This window comes from Penicillium bovifimosum (assembly GCF_028826915.1).
Source record: "Penicillium bovifimosum strain IBT 22155 chromosome Unknown utg000005l_segment0_segment0, whole genome shotgun sequence".
In the NCBI taxonomy this organism is placed as follows: domain Eukaryota; kingdom Fungi; phylum Ascomycota; class Eurotiomycetes; order Eurotiales; family Aspergillaceae; genus Penicillium; species Penicillium bovifimosum.
The window spans coordinates 3260827-3279803 of NW_026622714.1; the positions used below are offsets into that span (position 1 = coordinate 3260827).

Below are 18977 nucleotides of genomic sequence, written 5' to 3' on the forward strand. Positions count from 1 at the left end.
ACATCTGCTGAATACAAGTCATGGCATGCATCCATATACGCAGTACCGAACAGCCAAGACTCAATTGATAAGAGGTGGATATTGCCACGGCCTCTAGTATGGTAACCAACCAAAACCAGCTAAACGCACGACTTCCCCACTTTCGAGACACCAGCCCTCGACAAGGGGTCACATGACCCACACAAATCATTTGAGTCTTCAATTTAATGTGCGGCAGAAAAACCCTCCACCTCCAACCTCACCGTCGCCGTCAAAACCTCAACACCAAGCCCGCCAAAATGGAGAACGACAAGGGAGAGATCGTCGATCTGTACGTGTCATGGATTTTACACCCGTTCCTGCAGTCCCAATATACCCTGTGCCCTGTGTCTGCGTGACCGCATACAATCAGCAATTTCCACCTCGATCCCAAGTCAAAGAGTCGGAGCAAAGTGTGATCGGAGATTATGGGACGCAGAAGATCGCTCGCGCAGCGGAATTGCGATCGTTGCAAGTCACTAGAAAGATCAGGGCACACTAGGGCTTGAGGGGAAACATCTACAAATTCCACCAAGAATGACCACAGACAACTAACATGGCCTTCCTCTCAACAGCTACGTGCCCCGCAAGTGCAGCGCCACCAACCGCATCATCAAGGCCAACGACCACGCCTCCGTCCAGCTCTCCGTCGGCAAGGTTGACGAGAACGGTCGCTACACTGGCGAGAACCAGACCTACGCTCTTTGCGGCTTCATCCGTGCCCGCGGTGAGAGTGATGACTCCTTCAACCGCCTCGCCCAGCGTGACGGTTACCTGAAGAACGTTTGGTCCGCCTCCAGCCAGCGTTAAATCATCCACAGCGATGTGGTCTTTTTTCACCGGGTGGTGTTGACGGGTTGATTTGATGGTGCGTTATCGGCTCTACACTACATCGACATGATTCAATGAGGCTAATACCTGCATAGGAACCGTGGCTCGATGGTCCGTGTTCGGGGAGTTGGTTTTAAGACCAAAAAAAGGACGCAAGGGATATAGCTAAATATGTTCCCAAGTTCATTTTTTTCTTTTTCTCCTCAGAGAAACGCCTGTTTTCCTACTGTCCTATCTATCGAAATGAATGGAATATCGACGACTTAATGGGTCAGGTCCTTTTTCTCTACGAATCCCACCTGTTCCTCTTTATGCGATAGACTCCCAGCCAACCTCATGAAGCACAAGAAAAAAAGCAATGCCAAAAATCAAGACAATATGCCTTTCATACATGTATTACACCTTAGTCTCTTTCCTGCCATCTTTCTTCACCCCCTTCACCTCGCCCTGTTTTGGCATATCAAGGCCTCCTCATTCAATGTGGACTCAACCAGACCGGTTCGTTGGTCTTGGTCTTTGATGTCTTCATTCCCATGAGTGGGGAGGTAGAGAATTTCATCGCCGAAAATCATGCTTACGAGCTTCGCCTGCTGAAGAGCCACTGTCGCAGAGATCCATGCGCTGGGGCACAGATACGGGCGGGACATCCATCACCTGTCAAGTTATACATCCTGCCTGCTGCACGTGTAGGACTCTCTACGTTTTATCTACAACCGGAGATAGTTGAATGAAGTAGTTTATTCACATCCTGTCCATCATTGATATGCAATACATTTCCTTCTACGTAAACTCGTGATTGCAAGCGGAGAGCTCGCAAACAAAACACAGCTAAGCACGATCTTTTTTGCTTTTCTATTGGCGTTTCCCTTTTAATCTTTCTCGAGACGCACGGCCGGGTTGGTCTCGATGAAGTTCAGGTCGACCTTGTGGCCGAGGAGTTCACGGATGTTGCTGACGCCGTACCTGAAACTCATTAGTAAATGGAAAGAAACAATACCAGCTCTTGGAACTTACTTGATCATTGTGGGTCTCTCCAGACTCAATCCCCATCCGTAGACTCTCATGTCCTTGGGAAGACCCATAGACTCCAGCATCTCTGGTCGGAACATGCCACTGTTACCGATTTCAACCCACTTGCCCAGACCCTCGTGGTGACCGAAGATCTCCATACTGGGCTCGGTGTAAGGGTTGTAGGCGGGCTTGAAGCGCAGCTTGTGGATGCCCATCTTGGCGAAGAAGACCTCCATGAAGCCGATCAGACCACCCAGGGTCAGACCGAAGTCGGCAATAACACCCTCAACCTGGTGGAACTCGGCCAAATGGGTGGCGTCGACAGCCTCATTACGGAAAACACGATCGATACTGAAGAAGCGAGCAGGCCGGGGGTTGGCGGCCAGCTTGTGCAGCATGTAGGTCGAGATGGAAGTGGTGTGAGTGCGGAGCACCAAACGGAGCGACTCGTCTGCGCTCCAGGGGTAGCGGTAGCCAATGGAACCGAACTTGCCGTGCTCGTGGACCTCACGGACATTGTCCCAGTACTTTTGGTAATCGAGGGGCTTATCGTTCTTGGTTCGGACGGGGACATGAGGGTCGTTGGGAGAATCCTCTCGAGGACCATCTGCCTTGGCAGGGTCGGAGATGTAGAAGGTGTCCTGGAGATCACGGGCAGGATGTTGCTGGGGCACGAACAGAGCGTCGAAGTTCCAGAAGCCGGTCTCGACGAAGCGGTTGGTGGGCATCTCCTCGAAACCCATATCGAAGAAGATGTTGCGGAACTCTTGTCGCACCTTGTTCAGCGGGTGTAGCGTACCAGCTGGGGTCGGGGCACCCTTGGCATTGAAGTTATAAGGCTTGAAGTTTGCCGTCTTCCATGAGCCGTTGGTGAGCATCTCGGGGGTCAGGTCGGTCTCCTCCTTGACCAATTCTCGGGCGTACTTGGGGCCCTTGGTAACCTTGAAGTTGAACTCCTTTGCCAGGGCAATCAACTTCCTGCGCTTGAGATCCTGCAGGGCCTTTTGATCCTCCAGAGTCTTTGTTTTCTGAACCGCAAGCAACTGCTGTTGTGTCTCGTCGACAATCGATTCTTGGGATGCCCGCAACAAGTCCTTGTCCTTCTTAATCCAGCCACGCTTGAAGGCGTTTCCCTGACCAACTTTGGCATTGTCTTTGCCAACGATTACTGGCAATTCGGAGATCTTCAATCCGTCCATGGCAGCAGCGACGGCGGCGAAGACCTTGGCTTCGTGACTACCATTGGCGGCAATTTCTTGGCCTTCGGCAGTCAGAGTAACGACGTCCCTCTCCAAAGTCTCATATTGGACCATCTGCCGGGCATCAAGGCGGTCGAGCGCACTCTTGACATTCAATGAGGGGGTGGAGGGGAAGGCTTCGCTGGAGAGAATGGGCGCATCGGACGCGGACAGGGCGTCCAAAATCTGGGTTGTCAAGTCGGACGCCATGGATGCAGCCGTCTCCTGCAGAGTTGATTTTGTGGGCGGTATGAAGGGCGTTCTTTTGATCGAGATATTCGCAGAATTATGACTCTGCGGGATTCAAAAGATAATACGGCGGGGCACTCCGACCACTTCTGCCGTTCCACCCCGCCATTGACACACCGCCCGCCAGTTGTCTCTCTTGCCCTAAACCACGAACACATTCAACCTCGACGAGGAAGCATTTGTATGTTTCACTTCATCCATACCTCACCATGTCTCCTATCGTCTGTAGAGGCAACCTGTGAATCCTCAATATATCGGAAACACACGTAGTTATAGATCGGCAAGACTAAATTAGGTACCGTCAAAGTCAAACACGTTCATGTTCTGATTCTTCGTACTGGCGGATGCTTGGCCAACAGCCACTACCACTCCATAGCCGTGAAGGGCGCCTAAGACGCTAAGCCCGATAACCCAGTGTCCCAGACTCCCAGTCACCAAAGAGACACATGTTCCGGTGGGGTCAAAACGATCTGTTGCAGGCCCTAAAAGAGAGACATTCTCGTGAATTTCTCATAGGCTCTGACTAACTTATACTGGACCCCGGATGGATCCCATCCAATTGTTTGAAAACTCTGTCTCGCCTATCCTTTCCTCTCTCTGGTGGTTTGAGCATTTGAATGGTAGAGATTACCTTGTAGACTAGTTATCGAGCGGCCGAAACAACGAACCCCGAACCCTCGTGTGATCGGCGCTAGTTCCTGAGTCGAGTGATTGTTTGGTTGTGACTAGTGACTACAGTAGTTCGGCCATATGAAACACACGATCTCGATTTTTTTTTGCGCCTGTACACAGTATGTACTGGGTGATACATCGTAGATTATGAGATCGAGACCTTTGATACTACAGAGTATTATATGATACACAAAATATGTCCTTGAAAAGTTTAATAAATAACCAGTCCGTGCACATGCAGTCATGTTTCTGTACGGAGTAGAGGTGCATTGTACATGTACGATGTAGGGAGACATCCTTTCTCATTTCTTTCGTTCTCATTTCACCGTCAACGCAGTATGTACTCATCGTAAAAGTGGCTTCTCCGCATAGATTCGACCGACAAACATAAGGAGGAAAAAAAGAAAACAACCGCATCGCAGCCTCTTTCGAAACTCCTTCCCTTCTTTCCTCCTCCTCCAAGAGATTCATTTCTTCTTTCATCCCATACTCGAATCTCTCCTCTTCTTTTTTTGTTTTATCGTCGATTTATCGTACTATTTTCTATCTCCCCGCATAACTGGCCCGGGCAAAGTGGTGGCTTAGTAACCGGGCGGTCTTTCCCAAGTTTCCCCCTTCAATCTCTCTTTTGATTCCCTTTCAGAAAGTACCATCCCCGATTCTTATCGTGGGACCTATTTTATTCTATTCCTCTTATTTTTCTCTTTTTTTTGCCTCATGTCGCCCTAATTAGAGTACTATCTCTTATCCTGTCAGGATTCCCGACTTTCCAGTGAGTATTCCCTAAAATCTGGGACTGGCAGCCCGACGAACCCCCCGTGTTTCCGGTATTCGATCTGGACGATAAAATGTCCTTGAAATTAGTTCACTGAACTAACGTCATGTAGGGCACAATGGCTGGCGCGGACGAGACATTCATAGCCGCGACTGCCTTGCTGCAGAATCTGGCAAGGGACGACCCTACCCCCGGTTCCTCTTCGCCCCCGTTCGACTTCCAGTTGCAAGCCAACGGTGCCAAACCGACCACACTTCCTGGAGAACCCAGTCCCGCCAAGGCAGCCTTCGAAGCCGAGCTTGAGGCCTTAGTGCGCCGCGTGCACCATCTGGAATATCAAGCTGTCAGTCACCACAATTTCCAACAGCAGGCGGATCCCCACCCGACCACTCCGTCTGCTGGAGAGACCAACGAGAGGAATTTCTTGGGGACATTTGGGCTCTCTCGCTTGTCGTCCGGTCAAGATTCTGACTCTCTGTCACAGCAGCAAAGAACGATCCAACCGACCCCCGCGGGCGACGACCCACCTATGGGTGAAATTGACGACGAAACAGACGATGAAGATGATAGCGGTACCCGCGTCGTGCGAGAGGAGGATATCAGCTTTCTCCGCAACCACGTACAAAAGCAGGCTGAGGAGATAAGCAGCCAGAAGGATATCATCGCCCAGGTTCGCGACGAATTACAAAAACAAGAAGAGCACACCCGCCGTGCTCTCACTAAAGTCGAAAATGAGGATGTCGTTCTCCTCGAGCGCGAGTTGCGAAAGCACCAACAGGCCAACGAGGCCTTCCAGAAAGCTTTGCGTGAAATTGGGGGCATCATCACTCAAGTCGCTAACGGTGACCTCTCCATGAAGGTCCAAATTCACCCCCTGGAAATGGACCCCGAAATCGCCACATTCAAACGTACAATCAATACTATGATGGACCAACTGCAGGTCTTCGGTAGCGAAGTGTCTCGTGTTGCACGTGAAGTCGGTACTGAAGGAATACTCGGTGGACAAGCCCAGATCACTGGCGTCCATGGAATTTGGAAAGAACTTACAGAGAACGTCAACATTATGGCCAAGAATTTGACAGATCAAGTGCGAGAAATCGCGGCTGTTACTACTGCTGTCGCCCACGGAGATCTGAGCCAAAAGATTGAGAGCCGAGCTCAAGGTGAAATTTTGGAACTACAACAGACTATCAATACCATGGTGGACCAACTTCGAACATTCGCCACGGAAGTTACTCGAGTCGCGCGTGATGTCGGTACGGAAGGTGTTCTTGGAGGACAAGCTCAGATCGAGGGCGTCCAAGGCATGTGGAATGAACTCACGGTCAATGTCAACGCCATGGCCAACAATCTTACAACACAAGTGCGAGATATCGCCACTGTTACAAAGGCTGTCGCCAAGGGTGACCTCACGCAGAAGGTTCAGGCCAACTGCAAGGGGGAAATCGCAGAGCTAAAGAACATCATCAACTCCATGGTGGACCAACTCCGGCAATTCGCTCAAGAAGTCACCAAGATCGCAAAGGAAGTCGGCACAGACGGTGTTCTCGGCGGCCAAGCCACCGTTAACGACGTCGAGGGAACATGGAAAGATTTGACAGAAAATGTCAACCGCATGGCCAACAATCTCACCACTCAGGTGCGTGAGATTGCGGACGTCACCACCGCTGTCGCTAAGGGCGACCTTACCAAAAAGGTCACTGCCAACGTACAAGGAGAAATCCTTGATCTCAAGAGCACTATCAATGGCATGGTGGACCGGCTCAACACTTTCGCGTTCGAGGTTAGCAAAGTGGCCCGTGAGGTCGGCACCGACGGTACCCTTGGTGGTCAAGCCAAGGTGGACAATGTGGAAGGAAAATGGAAAGACCTCACTGATAACGTGAACACCATGGCGCAAAATCTCACGTCCCAAGTGCGAAGTATTTCTGATGTCACGCAAGCTATTGCCAAGGGAGACCTAAGCAAGAAGATTGAAGTGCATGCCCAGGGAGAGATCCTCACCCTGAAGGTGACCATCAATCACATGGTGGGTCGACTTGCCAAATTCGCCACTGAGCTGAAAAAGGTCGCTCGAGATGTCGGTGTCGACGGCAAGATGGGTGGACAGGCCAACGTGGAGGGCATTGCGGGTACTTGGAAAGAAATCACCGAGGACGTGAACACCATGGCCGAGAACCTGACATCGCAAGTGCGCGCTTTCGGCGAAATTACAGATGCTGCTACTGATGGTGACTTCACCAAGTTGATTACGGTCAATGCATCTGGTGAAATGGATGAGCTGAAGCGCAAGATCAACAAGATGGTTTCCAACCTGCGTGATAGTATTCAGCGAAACACTGCAGCCAGGGAGGCTGCCGAACTCGCCAATCGCACCAAATCAGAGTTCTTGGCCAACATGTCTCACGAGATCCGAACGCCCATGAACGGTATCATTGGAATGACCCAGTTGACGCTGGACACGGATGATCTCAAGCCTTACACCCGAGAAATGTTGAATGTTGTGCACAACTTGGCCAACAGTTTGTTGACTATTATCGATGACATTCTGGATATTTCTAAGATTGAAGCCAACCGCATGGTCATTGAGAGCATTCCATTCACCGTGAGGGGTACTGTCTTCAACGCTCTCAAAACCTTGGCTGTCAAGGCCAATGAGAAGTTCTTGAGTCTGACATACCAAGTCGACAACACCGTCCCCGATTATGTCATTGGTGATCCATTCCGTTTACGCCAGATTATTCTTAACCTTGTTGGCAATGCTATCAAGTTCACTGAGCATGGTGAGGTCAAGCTCACCATCCGCAAGTCGGACAGAGAGCAGTGCACGACCAATGAATACGCTTTCGAGTTCTCAGTGTCCGACACCGGTATTGGAATTGAGGAGGATAAGCTTGACCTCATTTTCGACACCTTCCAACAAGCTGACGGCTCAACCACCCGCAGATTTGGCGGTACAGGTCTGGGATTGTCGATCTCCAAGCGCCTCGTGAATCTGATGGGCGGTGACGTTTGGGTTACCTCCGAATACGGACACGGAAGTACCTTCCACTTCACCTGCGTCGTGAAACTGGCGGATCAGTCTTTGAGCGTCATTGCCAATCAGCTCCTGCCGTACAGGAACCACCGCGTGTTGTTCATCGACAAGGGTCAGAATGGCGTTCAGGCTTCCAACGTTATGAAAATGTTGAAGAAGATTGAATTGGAGCCGTTGGTCGTACGCAACGAGGAACATGTTCCGCCCCCCGAGATCCAAGACCCTTCGGGCAAGGAGTCTGGTCACGCCTACGATGTCATTATTGTTGACTCCGTAGACACGGCTCGAATTCTGCGGACGTTCGACGAGTTCAAGTACATTCCCATCGTCTTGGTTTGTCCTCTGGTGTGCGTGAGCTTGAAGTCCGCTTTGGACCTCGGTATCAGCTCATATATGACTACCCCGTGTCAGCCAATTGATCTGGGCAATGGTATGCTACCAGCCCTGGAAGGCCGGTCGACGCCAATCACCACAGACAATTCACGCTCATTCGACATTCTTTTGGCGGAGGATAATGATGTGAACCAGCAGCTTGCGATGAAGATACTACAGAAGCACAACCACAACGTGTTCGTTGTTGGCAATGGCTTGGAAGCTGTCGAGGCCGTCAAGAAACGTCGATACGATGTCATTCTGATGGATGTTCAAATGCCAGTCATGGGTGGCTTTGAGGCCACCGGCAAGATCCGTGAATACGAAAGGGAGAGTGGACTTCAACGAACCCCAATCATCGCCCTTACTGCCCACGCCATGTTGGGTGACCGCGAGAAGTGTATCCAGGCTCAAATGGATGAATATCTGTCCAAGCCTCTCAAACAAAACCAGATGATGCAAACTATTCTCAAATGTGCCACGCTTGGTGGGTCGTTACTGGAGAAGAGCAAAGAATCCAGGATTTCGAGTAGCGGGGAAATGCATCCGAACTACTCAATGTCTGAGAATCAACAGCAGCAACAACCTCCTCAGCAGCGGTCAAAACAGCAACCCTTGCCATCCCCTCGCCCTCTGGTGGAATCCCGGTCTATCACAACCTCCGGTCCCATCGCCCGAGGGAGTGTGGTGAGTCCACATGAAGAGAAAGAACAGATGATCGATGAGCGGGTACGTTAGCTGTATGTTCGAGGTCGAATCTTCAAACCAGCCTGGCTAATGACTTTCTAGGCATTGCTGCGATCGAACAGTACATGAGTTTATCACATTTATTTCCACGCAGATGATTTTGATGCGACTATACCCTGTCTATATGAGTCCCATCTACCTTGTTCCACTTCATACCCACCTTCGTCTTTCCCGCTTCTGCTACGCTCCTCATCAACATCCCCACCCGCATTCGCTTTATCTCTCATATCGATTTCCCCTCTTAGGGGATGGTGTTTGGCGCATACGATGCTAGGACCTGGTTTTATTCTATATGGAAGAATGACCTAGTAGGGGAGTTTTCGCTTACCAGAGGGGCGCTTTGTTCTTTTCTTTTCCTTACCTCTTCTTCCATCCTTCTCTTTTCCGTTTTCATCACCTCTTGCTTTTCCTTTCACTCTCAACCTTAGCATTTTCGTGCTATTCACTCTTGTATTGTATTTAGTTATTTCGCTACTGGTCATAACAAGTGCGGCACAAGAATCCCGCTCAATTTCCGTGAGGCTTGTGTGTATTTCGGCCATGATTCTCCCCCAGTGGGTCTAGACGTGATTGTACCTGGATAGTGATCTCTTTCTTATATGTAGGTACCTAGAGAACAACATTCATTCAATTGAGAAAGCCCGAGTGGCAAAGATCAATACGTGCGCAGTCAAGAGTCCTGGAGTAGAGACTCATAGACCTGTGTGGCGTTTGATTTGCTACCTATAAGTTGTGAACTCGAGTTGAACCACTTCGTCACTGTGCTTAAAACATTGGCACCTCCGGGCTCGGTTGGTGGGTTGCCTTGGGTTGACCAATTGAATGACTCAATACCTATGTGCGAGAGAGATGTCACAATGACTTGAAGGGAATATCTGTTGGGGTCGTTTTCCAAGAATCTCATTATGGTCGCTGACCACTCTGGTCACTATATTGGCAACCTATGTAACATTTTGGGTCATTTCAAAGACATTTTTAGTAGCCCAAACAGCAGGGCTAACAGCCCACTGGATATGAGATATGATGAAAAAACATTGATTTGCTTTTTAAAACACCCAAGCATGCCCAACTCCGAAAATCTGCTTGTTGCAAGAACCGTGTCGTATCTGACGAAGCATTGAAAACAAAAGAAAGAAAAACAGATGCCCAGGGAAGATTTAGTCGATATCCATTTCCTCCTCGACTCCACCATCCACCAAAAGCTTGCTCTTCTGCTTTTGGCGGATCTTCTCCTGGCCGTGGACTCTGTTGGCGGCCTTGTTCTGCTCGAGCACCATGGGTTGACCCTCCTCGCGCTCGCGGAGTTCCTTGCGAATGAGGTGCTCGCCCTCGTTGACGACCTTGCGGTCTGCCTCGCGCTGGCGATCGCGGGCCAGTTTTCCGGCCAGGCGGCGTTTCGTGAAGACACGCTCGCGGCGGGCTCTGATCTCCTCGACTCTCTCCATGGCAGTGAGGGTGGCAGCGACCAAGTTGCGGTCGTACTTGACGGGGACGTTTCTCTTCTTGGCGAACTGGGACAGCAGAAGGGAGGAGTCCACAATCATCTCCTTTCCGTGAGCGGCACGGTGAGTCTTGGTCCACTTCAACTTGCGGGGCTGACGCTTCATCTTGAAGTTCTTGTGGCACTTTGACCGACAGAAGCGGAATTGTCGGGCATCGTTGCGGACGAATGTGATGCCCTTACTAGGGAAGGCCGGGCGGGAACAAAAGTGACAGGTTTCAACACTGCCAGAACGTTAGTATTGGAAGTTGTCGATAGAAAATATCAAAACTTACCGCATGGCTGTGGATTGGTGTTGGTTATGTCTTCGTTGTGTCGCAAGAAACTTTTTCTGTAGCTTCGGGCCTGAATGGTGGAGCAGACTACGCTAAACCCTTTCGGGACCACCCGCGCTGACTTTTCTATCCCGGCGCCTCCTCGTTCATTCCCCGGTCTAACTAACATCACCACTTATCAACAATATGGCTTCTCCTCTGGTTATTGGACTTGGTATTGCCACGACTGCCTTCCTGGTGAGTGGGGAAAGCCGTTGTGTCTGCGATATGAGACTAACTCTGTAACAGGGCCGCGCTGGTCTGGTCGCCTACCGTCGCTCCAAGGGAGGGTTGAGTGCCGCCGGAAAGGCATTTTACAAAGGGTTCGTCAAACACTCTGGTTCTTGATTGCTATATTGTGGGATATTGAAGACTAACGGTTGTGCTACAGAGGATTTGAACCCCGCATGAACCGCCGGGAAGCCTCCCTGATTCTGCAACTCTCGTATGTGCCGGTGATCAATTCCCGATGTGCCAAAACTGACAAAAACCTCTCAGTGAACGAACCTTGACCAAGGATAAGATCCGCAAGAATCACCGCCAGCTCATGCTGCTCAACCACCCCGATCGCGGTGGCAGTCCATACTTGGCCACCAAAATCAACGAAGCGAAGGAATTCCTCGACAAACATGTTTAAGACCGGTGCAATGCGATTTCGACTTCATTCATTCCCAGCTATCGCAGTCCGGCGATGAGGGGAATGTGAAACTTATCTCGACATTGAGCATCTGGTCATCATATTTTGGGCAACATAGCGTGGCGTTGGTTTGGCATTTTACCAGGTCGGAGGAACAGAACTGCTCCTACCCACCTTGTTGTATTATATGCACTGTTTTTACATATCCCTGAGATCGCCGCTCTTCTTTGAATGTACTTCTACTGTACTTCTACTGTACTTCTACTCCTTCCATTCTACGTCTCCAGTTGTACTCTAGAACCGGTCATCACCGATATCGTTCTCATGTTGGGACTTCTCTTGAAGCATCCATCTGCTTAACTTGTGTAAAACCGAGCACAGCGAGGCCCTGGACAACCTTATGTACTGCGTAGACTTGCTGAGGTCAAGTGGGGTTATAATGCCCTGTGACAACATTGAAGGCACAGACGCTGTCCTACCCCACCACGTAGCATACCAACAAGTTTGCAACTATAAAGAGGAAAATGCGGTGAATAACTAGGAGTAGAACGATATTTCCTTCGCCAAGGCCTAGAAAATCAGGGGAACAGAGGGAAGGTCAAGTGGTCAACCCCCCTGTTTCTCCGGATCGGACGAGTTCGACCGATTGAATTTTGGCTCGGCGGTCGGGTATCGGGGGTTCCGTCATGCCACTAAATAATCTTCAAGGCAGCAAAGACTCATACATAGCTTTCACTGTTCACATATTCTCGATATCATACGCCCATCTACGTCCTTCTTTCTACCTTACGTACTAGGAGTCTCCGACCTTTGAATGATCCTCATGATCCACTAAATCTTGAGAGAGAGAGCCGATCCTTTCATGCGTCAATCATTCCCATAATCTTCGGAGCCCTCACGGACCTCTCTTCTTTCACAGCGGGAAAAGTACTGTTTGCCGAGGACGCATATCCCCCGCATCGTCCACTACTTGATATCACCGTTACTTCCAATCCGCTCAGTATCCGTTGCCCCTCAGACGAGCAATGGACGGCTTGGGGGACGGCGACGGCTTAGGCTTTGATCCGCCCACGATGATGAACCAAACCCCACAACTCTACGGCTATGATAACCCTCAAATGCAAGCGGGATCTATGTACGATGATTCGTCAATGGGCGCCGGGGACGAGACCAACGATGCGAAGCGGCGGAGGATCGCAAGGGTAATCGTTATTTCCCCATATATGTTGAGAGTGCATCTAACCAAGAGCTAGGCGTGCGATATGTGCCGGAAGAAGAAGATCAAATGCGATGGTAAAATGCCGAAATGTTCACATTGCATCAACTACAAGACGGAATGCATCTTTACCCAAGTGGAGAAGAAGCGGAATCCCCCCAAAGGGTACGTGCTATGTGTATACTTGATTGCATACTGAGTCCTTGATCTGACCCTGAAGTTTCTGTACAGAGCGAAATATATCGAAGGCCTCGAAAACCGCCTAGGGCGCATGGAGTCGCTGTTGCGTTTGTCGGGTCTGTTGTCAGAGGATGATGGCGGCAAGACAGATCTTGGGACATTAGAGAAACGGCTCGCCGATCGTTCAAATGCCTTGAATGCAGCGAAAACCCCGAATAGATCCGTGGCTCAAGTAGCCCAACAAGCCCCCAGCTCTCATCAAACCACGCCTCGTATGGACTCCATCTCCAGCCCTCAAACGGCCGCTACATCACCGGAATCACAAAAGTCGGAGACTGAGGTTGAGGCACTGTCGGATATGATGTGCTCTCTAGTGACAAATAACTGCGGCGAGACCCGGTATATTGGTATGTCATTATAGCAATCGTTCGGGGGGCACGTATATTGATTCATCGCAGGATCATCATCGGGATTCTCCATATTCTCTCCAAAGGGTATCCAATGGGTCAATGAGAAAACCGGCGATACTTCCTTCCAGGATATGATCTCGTCAGCCTACGTGGATGACAATAAATGGATGTACTGGAAGCCCGAGATCTTCAGCGATATCTTCGCAAGGCGCGTGTTCAAGCCTCTTCCGCCGAAGGAGGAAGCTCTTTCTCTCTTCAAGGACTTCTTCGAGAACTTCAATTGCGTGTTTCCACTTTTCCACGAAGCGACGTTTATGCACTTGGTGGAGCGGCAATACTCGCGTGATCCATATGAGGGCTCGGGCTGGTGGGCAAGTATCAATGTTGCCTTGGCCATTTCCCACAGACTTCGGGTCATGAGCAACTTGGTGCCACACGAAGAAGACAAAAAAGCATGGCTTTATCTGAAGAATGCCATGGGTGTTCTAACCGAACTCACCATGCGTAATACTGATCTCTTGAGCGTGCAAGCGCTATTGGGCATGGTAATGTGGTCTTCCTCTATATTCGAGGGCATACTTCTTACCTACACTTCTAGTCTCTTTTCCTTCAAGGAACCCCTAACCCACAACCTGCTTTCTTCCTAGTCGCTGCCGCCATTCGACTCTCCCACAGTATTGGGTTACATAAACGTGGTTCTGGCTTTGGTCTTAACCCTGCAGAAGTTGAGCAACGGAAGAGAGTCTTCTGGATCGCCTATCTTCTTGACAAAGAGTATGATACGCGCCCAAACGTCTACGTACCCCTCTTTCACTGATACTGACCAAATTCTTAGCATCTGTCTACGTTCTGGTCGACCACCAGTACAAGATGATGATGATATGAACGTCGAGTTACCAAGCGAGGACCCGCCAGATAACGTTGGAAATGTGCCCCTATCCGACGGTAAAAGCCAGTTCAACCTCTTCCGCTCGTTGTGTGAGTTCGCTACCATCGAAAGCCGGGTATATAAGCGACTCTACTCCGCCAAAGCATCGAAACAATCTGATGGTGAACTGCTCAATACCATTGGCGAGCTCGATAAGGAGTTGGAAGACTGGAAAGACAGCATTCCTATTGACTTCCGGCCCGAACATGAAATTCAAGCTACCCACACCCCCTCATCATCCACGTTGTTGTCCTACATTTCGCCTACTACAATTGCTTAACCACCATTCATCGCATGTCAGTTCACCATGGTTATTGGACCAGTCGATTGTCCAACTATGCCATTCAGGGATTGAATGCGCGGCCGTTGAACCCAAGGGTTTTCTTGTCGGCAGTCCTGTGCGTCACCGCCGCCAGAGCATCGATTAATTTGATCAAGTATATCCCGCAAGGTGACTTTGCTTGTGTTTGGTACGTCTGAGAAAATCGTAAGAATGAGTGGTTGCTGACTTTAGCAGGCTGATCCTATACTACCCGGTGTCTGCCCTTGTCACTCTGTTCGCCAATATCCTTCAGAACCCGAACGATGCTCGTGCTCGGTCCGATGTCAAATTAATGAACGTGGTGGTCAACTTCCTGTCTACCTTAGTTTCGGATGAATCCAATGGCAGCATCAAGCGCATGCTAGGCCTCTGTGGCGAGTTCGAGAGAATCGCCAAAGTGGTCTTGGACAAAGCCGAAAAAGAGTCCCATTCGCGAAAGAAACGCAAGAATGCCGACGACTCTACAGCCGCGGCCGATGAACAATCGACAGCCTCGCCCTCCGCAAAACGTACACAAGTACCGCCCACCTCCGCATCCTTCTCCTCCTCCATCTTCACAGACCCTACGACCACAGCCCCTCCGCCCGACACGGAAACACCATATCCGGCAACTGCAATGCCTCCAACCAGCGGCATTTCTGCTGATCTTCCAAGCAATATTCATGCTATGTCTGGCATCGGGCAGGAGTTCTCAGACATGCTGAGTCCTGATCAAATGGCTAATGTTGGTTTCCCCGACCAACCTCCATTCAGCACTGCTAGTCCCGGCATGGTGCCATTCCAGCAGCCATTTGTTCCACAGGATCTTTGGCAGATGCCAATGACGATTGAATGGGATTGGGCGGACATGTCCACGAACTTCCCTCCTTTTGAAGGAGCTGGTCCTGGTGGCCTGCAGTGATCATAACCGTGCTAAGGGCCAGGATCACGTTTCTAATCTTTTATGCGGCTCATTGAAAGAGACCACTTGCCCACGGTCTTAATGTCCTTCTAATGAACCATCTCTACACATGTATATTAAACGCTGTTGTTTTGAAACTCGTCCTGAGGTCTCTAGTATGATGGCCGGGATGATTATGAGTTCCATGCAGCGAATGGCGCAAAGGCGGGGCCTTTTCTAGGCATATGTACAGACCAGTCTCCAACTGAATCCAATCCACTCTGAAAATAATCAGTCAATTAGTTATCGGAGTAAACCACGGCGTTAAGATTCAAGAGCACTCTCGGCTTTAAGCCCATTTTCCACTTGGCGCAGGCTTCTGATGACTCAGCCGGATCGGCGAAAATTTGGAACCGACTGGAACCACAAGGCGTCACCACCGGGCTGGGACGCATTGGAGCCTCTCACTTCACAGCTCAATTCCGCTCCTCCCCCCTCACGTTTAATTTTGATGGATTGAGGATTCATCCGTCAATTTTAAACTCGATTGATCACCCTTTAGCCCCCGCCCTCGCAGCCCTCGGGGCTTCCATTCCCCGACTATGGCTACATTACTCCGACGGCCAGGCAATCTTGCTCGCTACTCGAAGAAGGCCGCAGAATGCACCGGTCGCACGGGACTGGCTCCCCTGCGTGTGCAACCGTCCAGGCTTTCATACTTGGTACTATCACACCGCGCGAGAACCTACTCCACGCAGGGTCCGACACCACCCGACAATAACAATCGGAACAACTCGTCAGACGGCGGCAACAATGACAAGCAAACGAAGCACACTAAGTCGGCTCTGACCGAGTCTGAACTGAGAAGGGTGGATGAATGGCTAGAGGGTATGGACGTGGTGCGGCGTACCCAGATTCGGGAGTACCTCATGACCAACGGGCTTCCACCAGAGGTCAGGCTGCACCTCGATCCGGACCACCCACCGACCCTGATGGACCGGATCAGGATGATGCGATTCTTGTGGACGGTCACAACTTCCGACGCTGCATTGGAGGCGCTTCGAAAGCATGACGAAGAGCAGGCAAGCGCAAAGCGCGGCTTCTCGGACACGCGGACTCCCGAAGAGAAACGCCGTGACGAAGAAGCCAGCGTTCATTTCAATAAGGAGTCGGAGCAGAAGCCGCAGGGCCAGCAATCGCCGAAGGAGGGCCAGCAACAACCCAGCACAGAACCACCACGGGATCCCAAACAAGGCAAGGATCCTAAAGATGAAAAGGATTCCTCGCAAAAGCAAGATCCTAATAAGGACAAGAATAAGAAGCAACAGGACGGCAAGAAGGGCGGCAAGGTTCCCCCGAACATGGGCAAAGTCTTGGAGTTCCGCTTCGACCCCATCTCGTTCGCCATAACCTCCCTCGTTACATACTACGTCTACCGCAGCGTCTTCCCCGGCGAAACTGGGGGCAGGGAAATCACTTGGCAAGAATTCCGGGCTAACTACCTGGAGAAGGGCCTCGTGGAGAGATTGACTGTAATCAACAGCAACAGGGTTCGGGTTGATCTTAACCGCGAAGCTGCAGCCCAAGTGTACCCTGACTCAAATGGCCAGCCTGCCTCATATGTCTACTTCAGTATCGGTTCCGTCGATAGCTTCGAGATGAAGCTCGAGGCCGCTCAGTATGAACTGGAGATTCCATCGCATGAACGTATTCCTGTCGCCTACCACGATGAAACCCCATGGGGTAGCGTTTTGATGTCATTGGCTCCTACCCTCCTCTTCCTTGGTGGTGTTTTCTGGATGTCGCGGCGTGCCGGTGGCGGCGCCGGTGGCCAGAGCGGAATCTTTGGTATTGGAAAGAGTCGTGCCAAGCGCTTCAACCACGAGACCGATATCAAGACCAAGTTCGCTGACGTTGCGGGCATGGACGAAGCCAAGGTCGAGATCATGGAATTCGTCAGCTTCCTCAAGCAGCCCGAGCGCTTCGAGAAGCTGGGTGCAAAGATCCCCCGTGGTGCTATTCTCTCAGGACCCCCAGGCACCGGTAAGACACTGCTTGCCAAGGCCACTGCCGGTGAATCCGGCGTGCCCTTCTACAGTGTCAGTGGTTCCGAGTTCGTCGAAATGTTTGTTGGTGTTGGTCCCTCTCGTGTCCGTGATCTGTTCGCCAATGCCCGGAAGAACACTCCCTGCATTATCTTCATTGATGAAATTGATGCAATTGGAAAATCCCGTTCGAAGTCAAACGTCGGTGGGGGAAACGATGAGCGTGAAAGCACTCTCAACCAGATTCTCACCGAAATGGATGGCTTCAACACTTCTGACCAGGTGGTTGTCCTCGCCGGTACCAACCGACCGGATGTTCTCGACAAGGCCCTCATGCGTCCCGGACGTTTTGATCGACACATCTCCATTGACCGACCTACCATGGACGGTCGCAAGCAGATTTTCCGTGTTTACTTGAAGAAGATCGTCACAGACGAGAACCTTGAGTACATGGAGGGCCGACTCGCCGCTCTGACTCCTGGTTTTGCTGGTGCTGATATTGCCAACTGTGTCAACGAGGCAGCTCTTGTTGGTAAGTTCTCACACATAACCTCCCTATGATCGTATGAATGCTAACGCTCCTGCCTCTAGCTGCCCGTGGCAACGCAGACAAGGTCGTGATGAAACACTTCGAGCAGGCTATTGAACGAGTGATTGGTGGATTGGAGAAGAAGTCCCTTGTTCTCTCCCCCGAGGAGAAGCGGACCGTTGCCTACCACGAGGCTGGCCACGCTATCTGCGGATGGTACTTCAAGTGGGCTGACCCATTGCTGAAGGTGTCCATCATCCCCCGCGGACAAGGTGCATTGGGTTATGCGCAATACCTCCCCGCCGGTGGTGACACCTACCTGATGAACGTCAACCAGATGATGGACCGCATGGCTATGACTCTTGGTGGTCGTGTCAGCGAGGAATTGCACTTCGACACTGTGACCAGCGGTGCCAGTGACGATTTTAACAAGGTCACTCGCATGGCTACTGCCATGGTCACGAAGTTCGGCATGTCCTCCAAACTCGGCTACATCTACTACGAGGACGACTCTCAGCAGCAGCTCCACAAGCCCTTCTCCGAGGCTACTGCCCACTCCATTGACATGGAGGTGCGCCGTATCATCGACGAAGCCCACAAGCAGTGCCGTGATCTCCTGACCGAGAAGAAGAAGGAGCTTGGTATCGTCGCCGAGGAACTCTTGTCTAAGGAGGTCCTGGGACGTGATGATCTTATCCGTCTCCTTGGCCCGCGTCCTTACCCCGAGTCTGGCGAGTTCGCCAAGTACTTCGACGGTAAGGGCGGCAAGACCATTGCGCCCCCCGACACCCAGAGCCCCGAAGAAACCACTGGCAAGGATGGCCGGGACGAGACACCTATTCCCCCTTCATAGATTCGGGGGTCTGGTGTTCTCCTCTGCTTTTGTCCATTTGGTTGTTTCAGCTTTGGGTAACATGATATCACTGTACCCTCTCTTCTGTTTGTATTTATCGATTGCATCTCCCTTTTTCTCTCCTCTCTCATCTTCTCTTTTCCCCTACCCTCGTCTACAGCACCTTTCTACCTTCCCGCCTGTCGTGCAATAAGAAGACTGTTTCTTTTTAT

The 18977-nt window shown here is 50.9% G+C and overlaps 7 protein-coding genes across 7 annotated transcripts; 5 read left to right on the forward strand and 2 right to left on the reverse strand.

The window, feature by feature from the left end:
* Window positions 1–206: 206 nt before the first annotated feature.
* rps21 (40S ribosomal eS21 domain-containing protein) lies at window positions 207–828 on the forward strand (the record flags this gene model as incomplete). The annotated part of the gene is made up of 2 exons (XM_056667173.1): window positions 207–310; window positions 594–828. The coding sequence occupies 2 exons, from the start codon at window positions 207–209 to the stop codon at window positions 826–828; spliced, it is 339 nt and encodes a 112-aa protein (XP_056520769.1).
* An 890-nt stretch (window positions 829–1718) lies between these two features.
* N7515_006430 (phenylalanine--tRNA ligase subunit alpha) lies at window positions 1719–3308 on the reverse strand (the record flags this gene model as incomplete). The annotated part of the gene is made up of 2 exons (XM_056667174.1): window positions 1719–1812; window positions 1864–3308. The coding sequence occupies 2 exons, from the start codon at window positions 3306–3308 to the stop codon at window positions 1719–1721; spliced, it is 1539 nt and encodes a 512-aa protein (XP_056520770.1).
* Window positions 3309–4912: 1604 nt separating this feature from the next.
* tcsC (putative two-component osmosensing histidine kinase (Bos1)) lies at window positions 4913–9019 on the forward strand (the record flags this gene model as incomplete). Its single annotated transcript, XM_056667175.1, has 2 exons — window positions 4913–8932; window positions 8993–9019. 2 exons carry the CDS (start codon window positions 4913–4915, stop codon window positions 9017–9019), a joined length of 4047 nt encoding a protein of 1348 aa, XP_056520771.1.
* Window positions 9020–10107: 1088 nt separating this feature from the next.
* Window positions 10108–10731, reverse strand: N7515_006432 (uncharacterized protein; the record flags this gene model as incomplete). Its single annotated transcript, XM_056667176.1, has 2 exons — window positions 10108–10675; window positions 10727–10731. 2 exons carry the CDS (start codon window positions 10729–10731, stop codon window positions 10108–10110), a joined length of 573 nt encoding a protein of 190 aa, XP_056520772.1.
* Window positions 10732–10912: 181 nt separating this feature from the next.
* Window positions 10913–11402, forward strand: pam18 (putative mitochondrial DnaJ chaperone (Tim14); the record flags this gene model as incomplete). Its single annotated transcript, XM_056667177.1, has 4 exons — window positions 10913–10963; window positions 11015–11088; window positions 11157–11210; window positions 11264–11402. The coding sequence occupies 4 exons, from the start codon at window positions 10913–10915 to the stop codon at window positions 11400–11402; spliced, it is 318 nt and encodes a 105-aa protein (XP_056520773.1).
* Window positions 11403–12427: 1025 nt separating this feature from the next.
* atrR (transcription factor atrR) lies at window positions 12428–15359 on the forward strand (the record flags this gene model as incomplete). The annotated part of the gene is made up of 8 exons (XM_056667178.1): window positions 12428–12604; window positions 12656–12783; window positions 12850–13205; window positions 13257–13753; window positions 13807–13982; window positions 14044–14385; window positions 14460–14606; window positions 14654–15359. 8 exons carry the CDS (start codon window positions 12428–12430, stop codon window positions 15357–15359), a joined length of 2529 nt encoding a protein of 842 aa, XP_056520774.1.
* A 581-nt stretch (window positions 15360–15940) lies between these two features.
* Window positions 15941–18765, forward strand: N7515_006435 (ATP-dependent metallopeptidase FtsH/Yme1/Tma family protein; the record flags this gene model as incomplete). The annotated part of the gene is made up of 2 exons (XM_056667179.1): window positions 15941–17915; window positions 17975–18765. 2 exons carry the CDS (start codon window positions 15941–15943, stop codon window positions 18763–18765), a joined length of 2766 nt encoding a protein of 921 aa, XP_056520775.1.
* Between the last annotated feature and the right edge of the window lie 212 nt (window positions 18766–18977).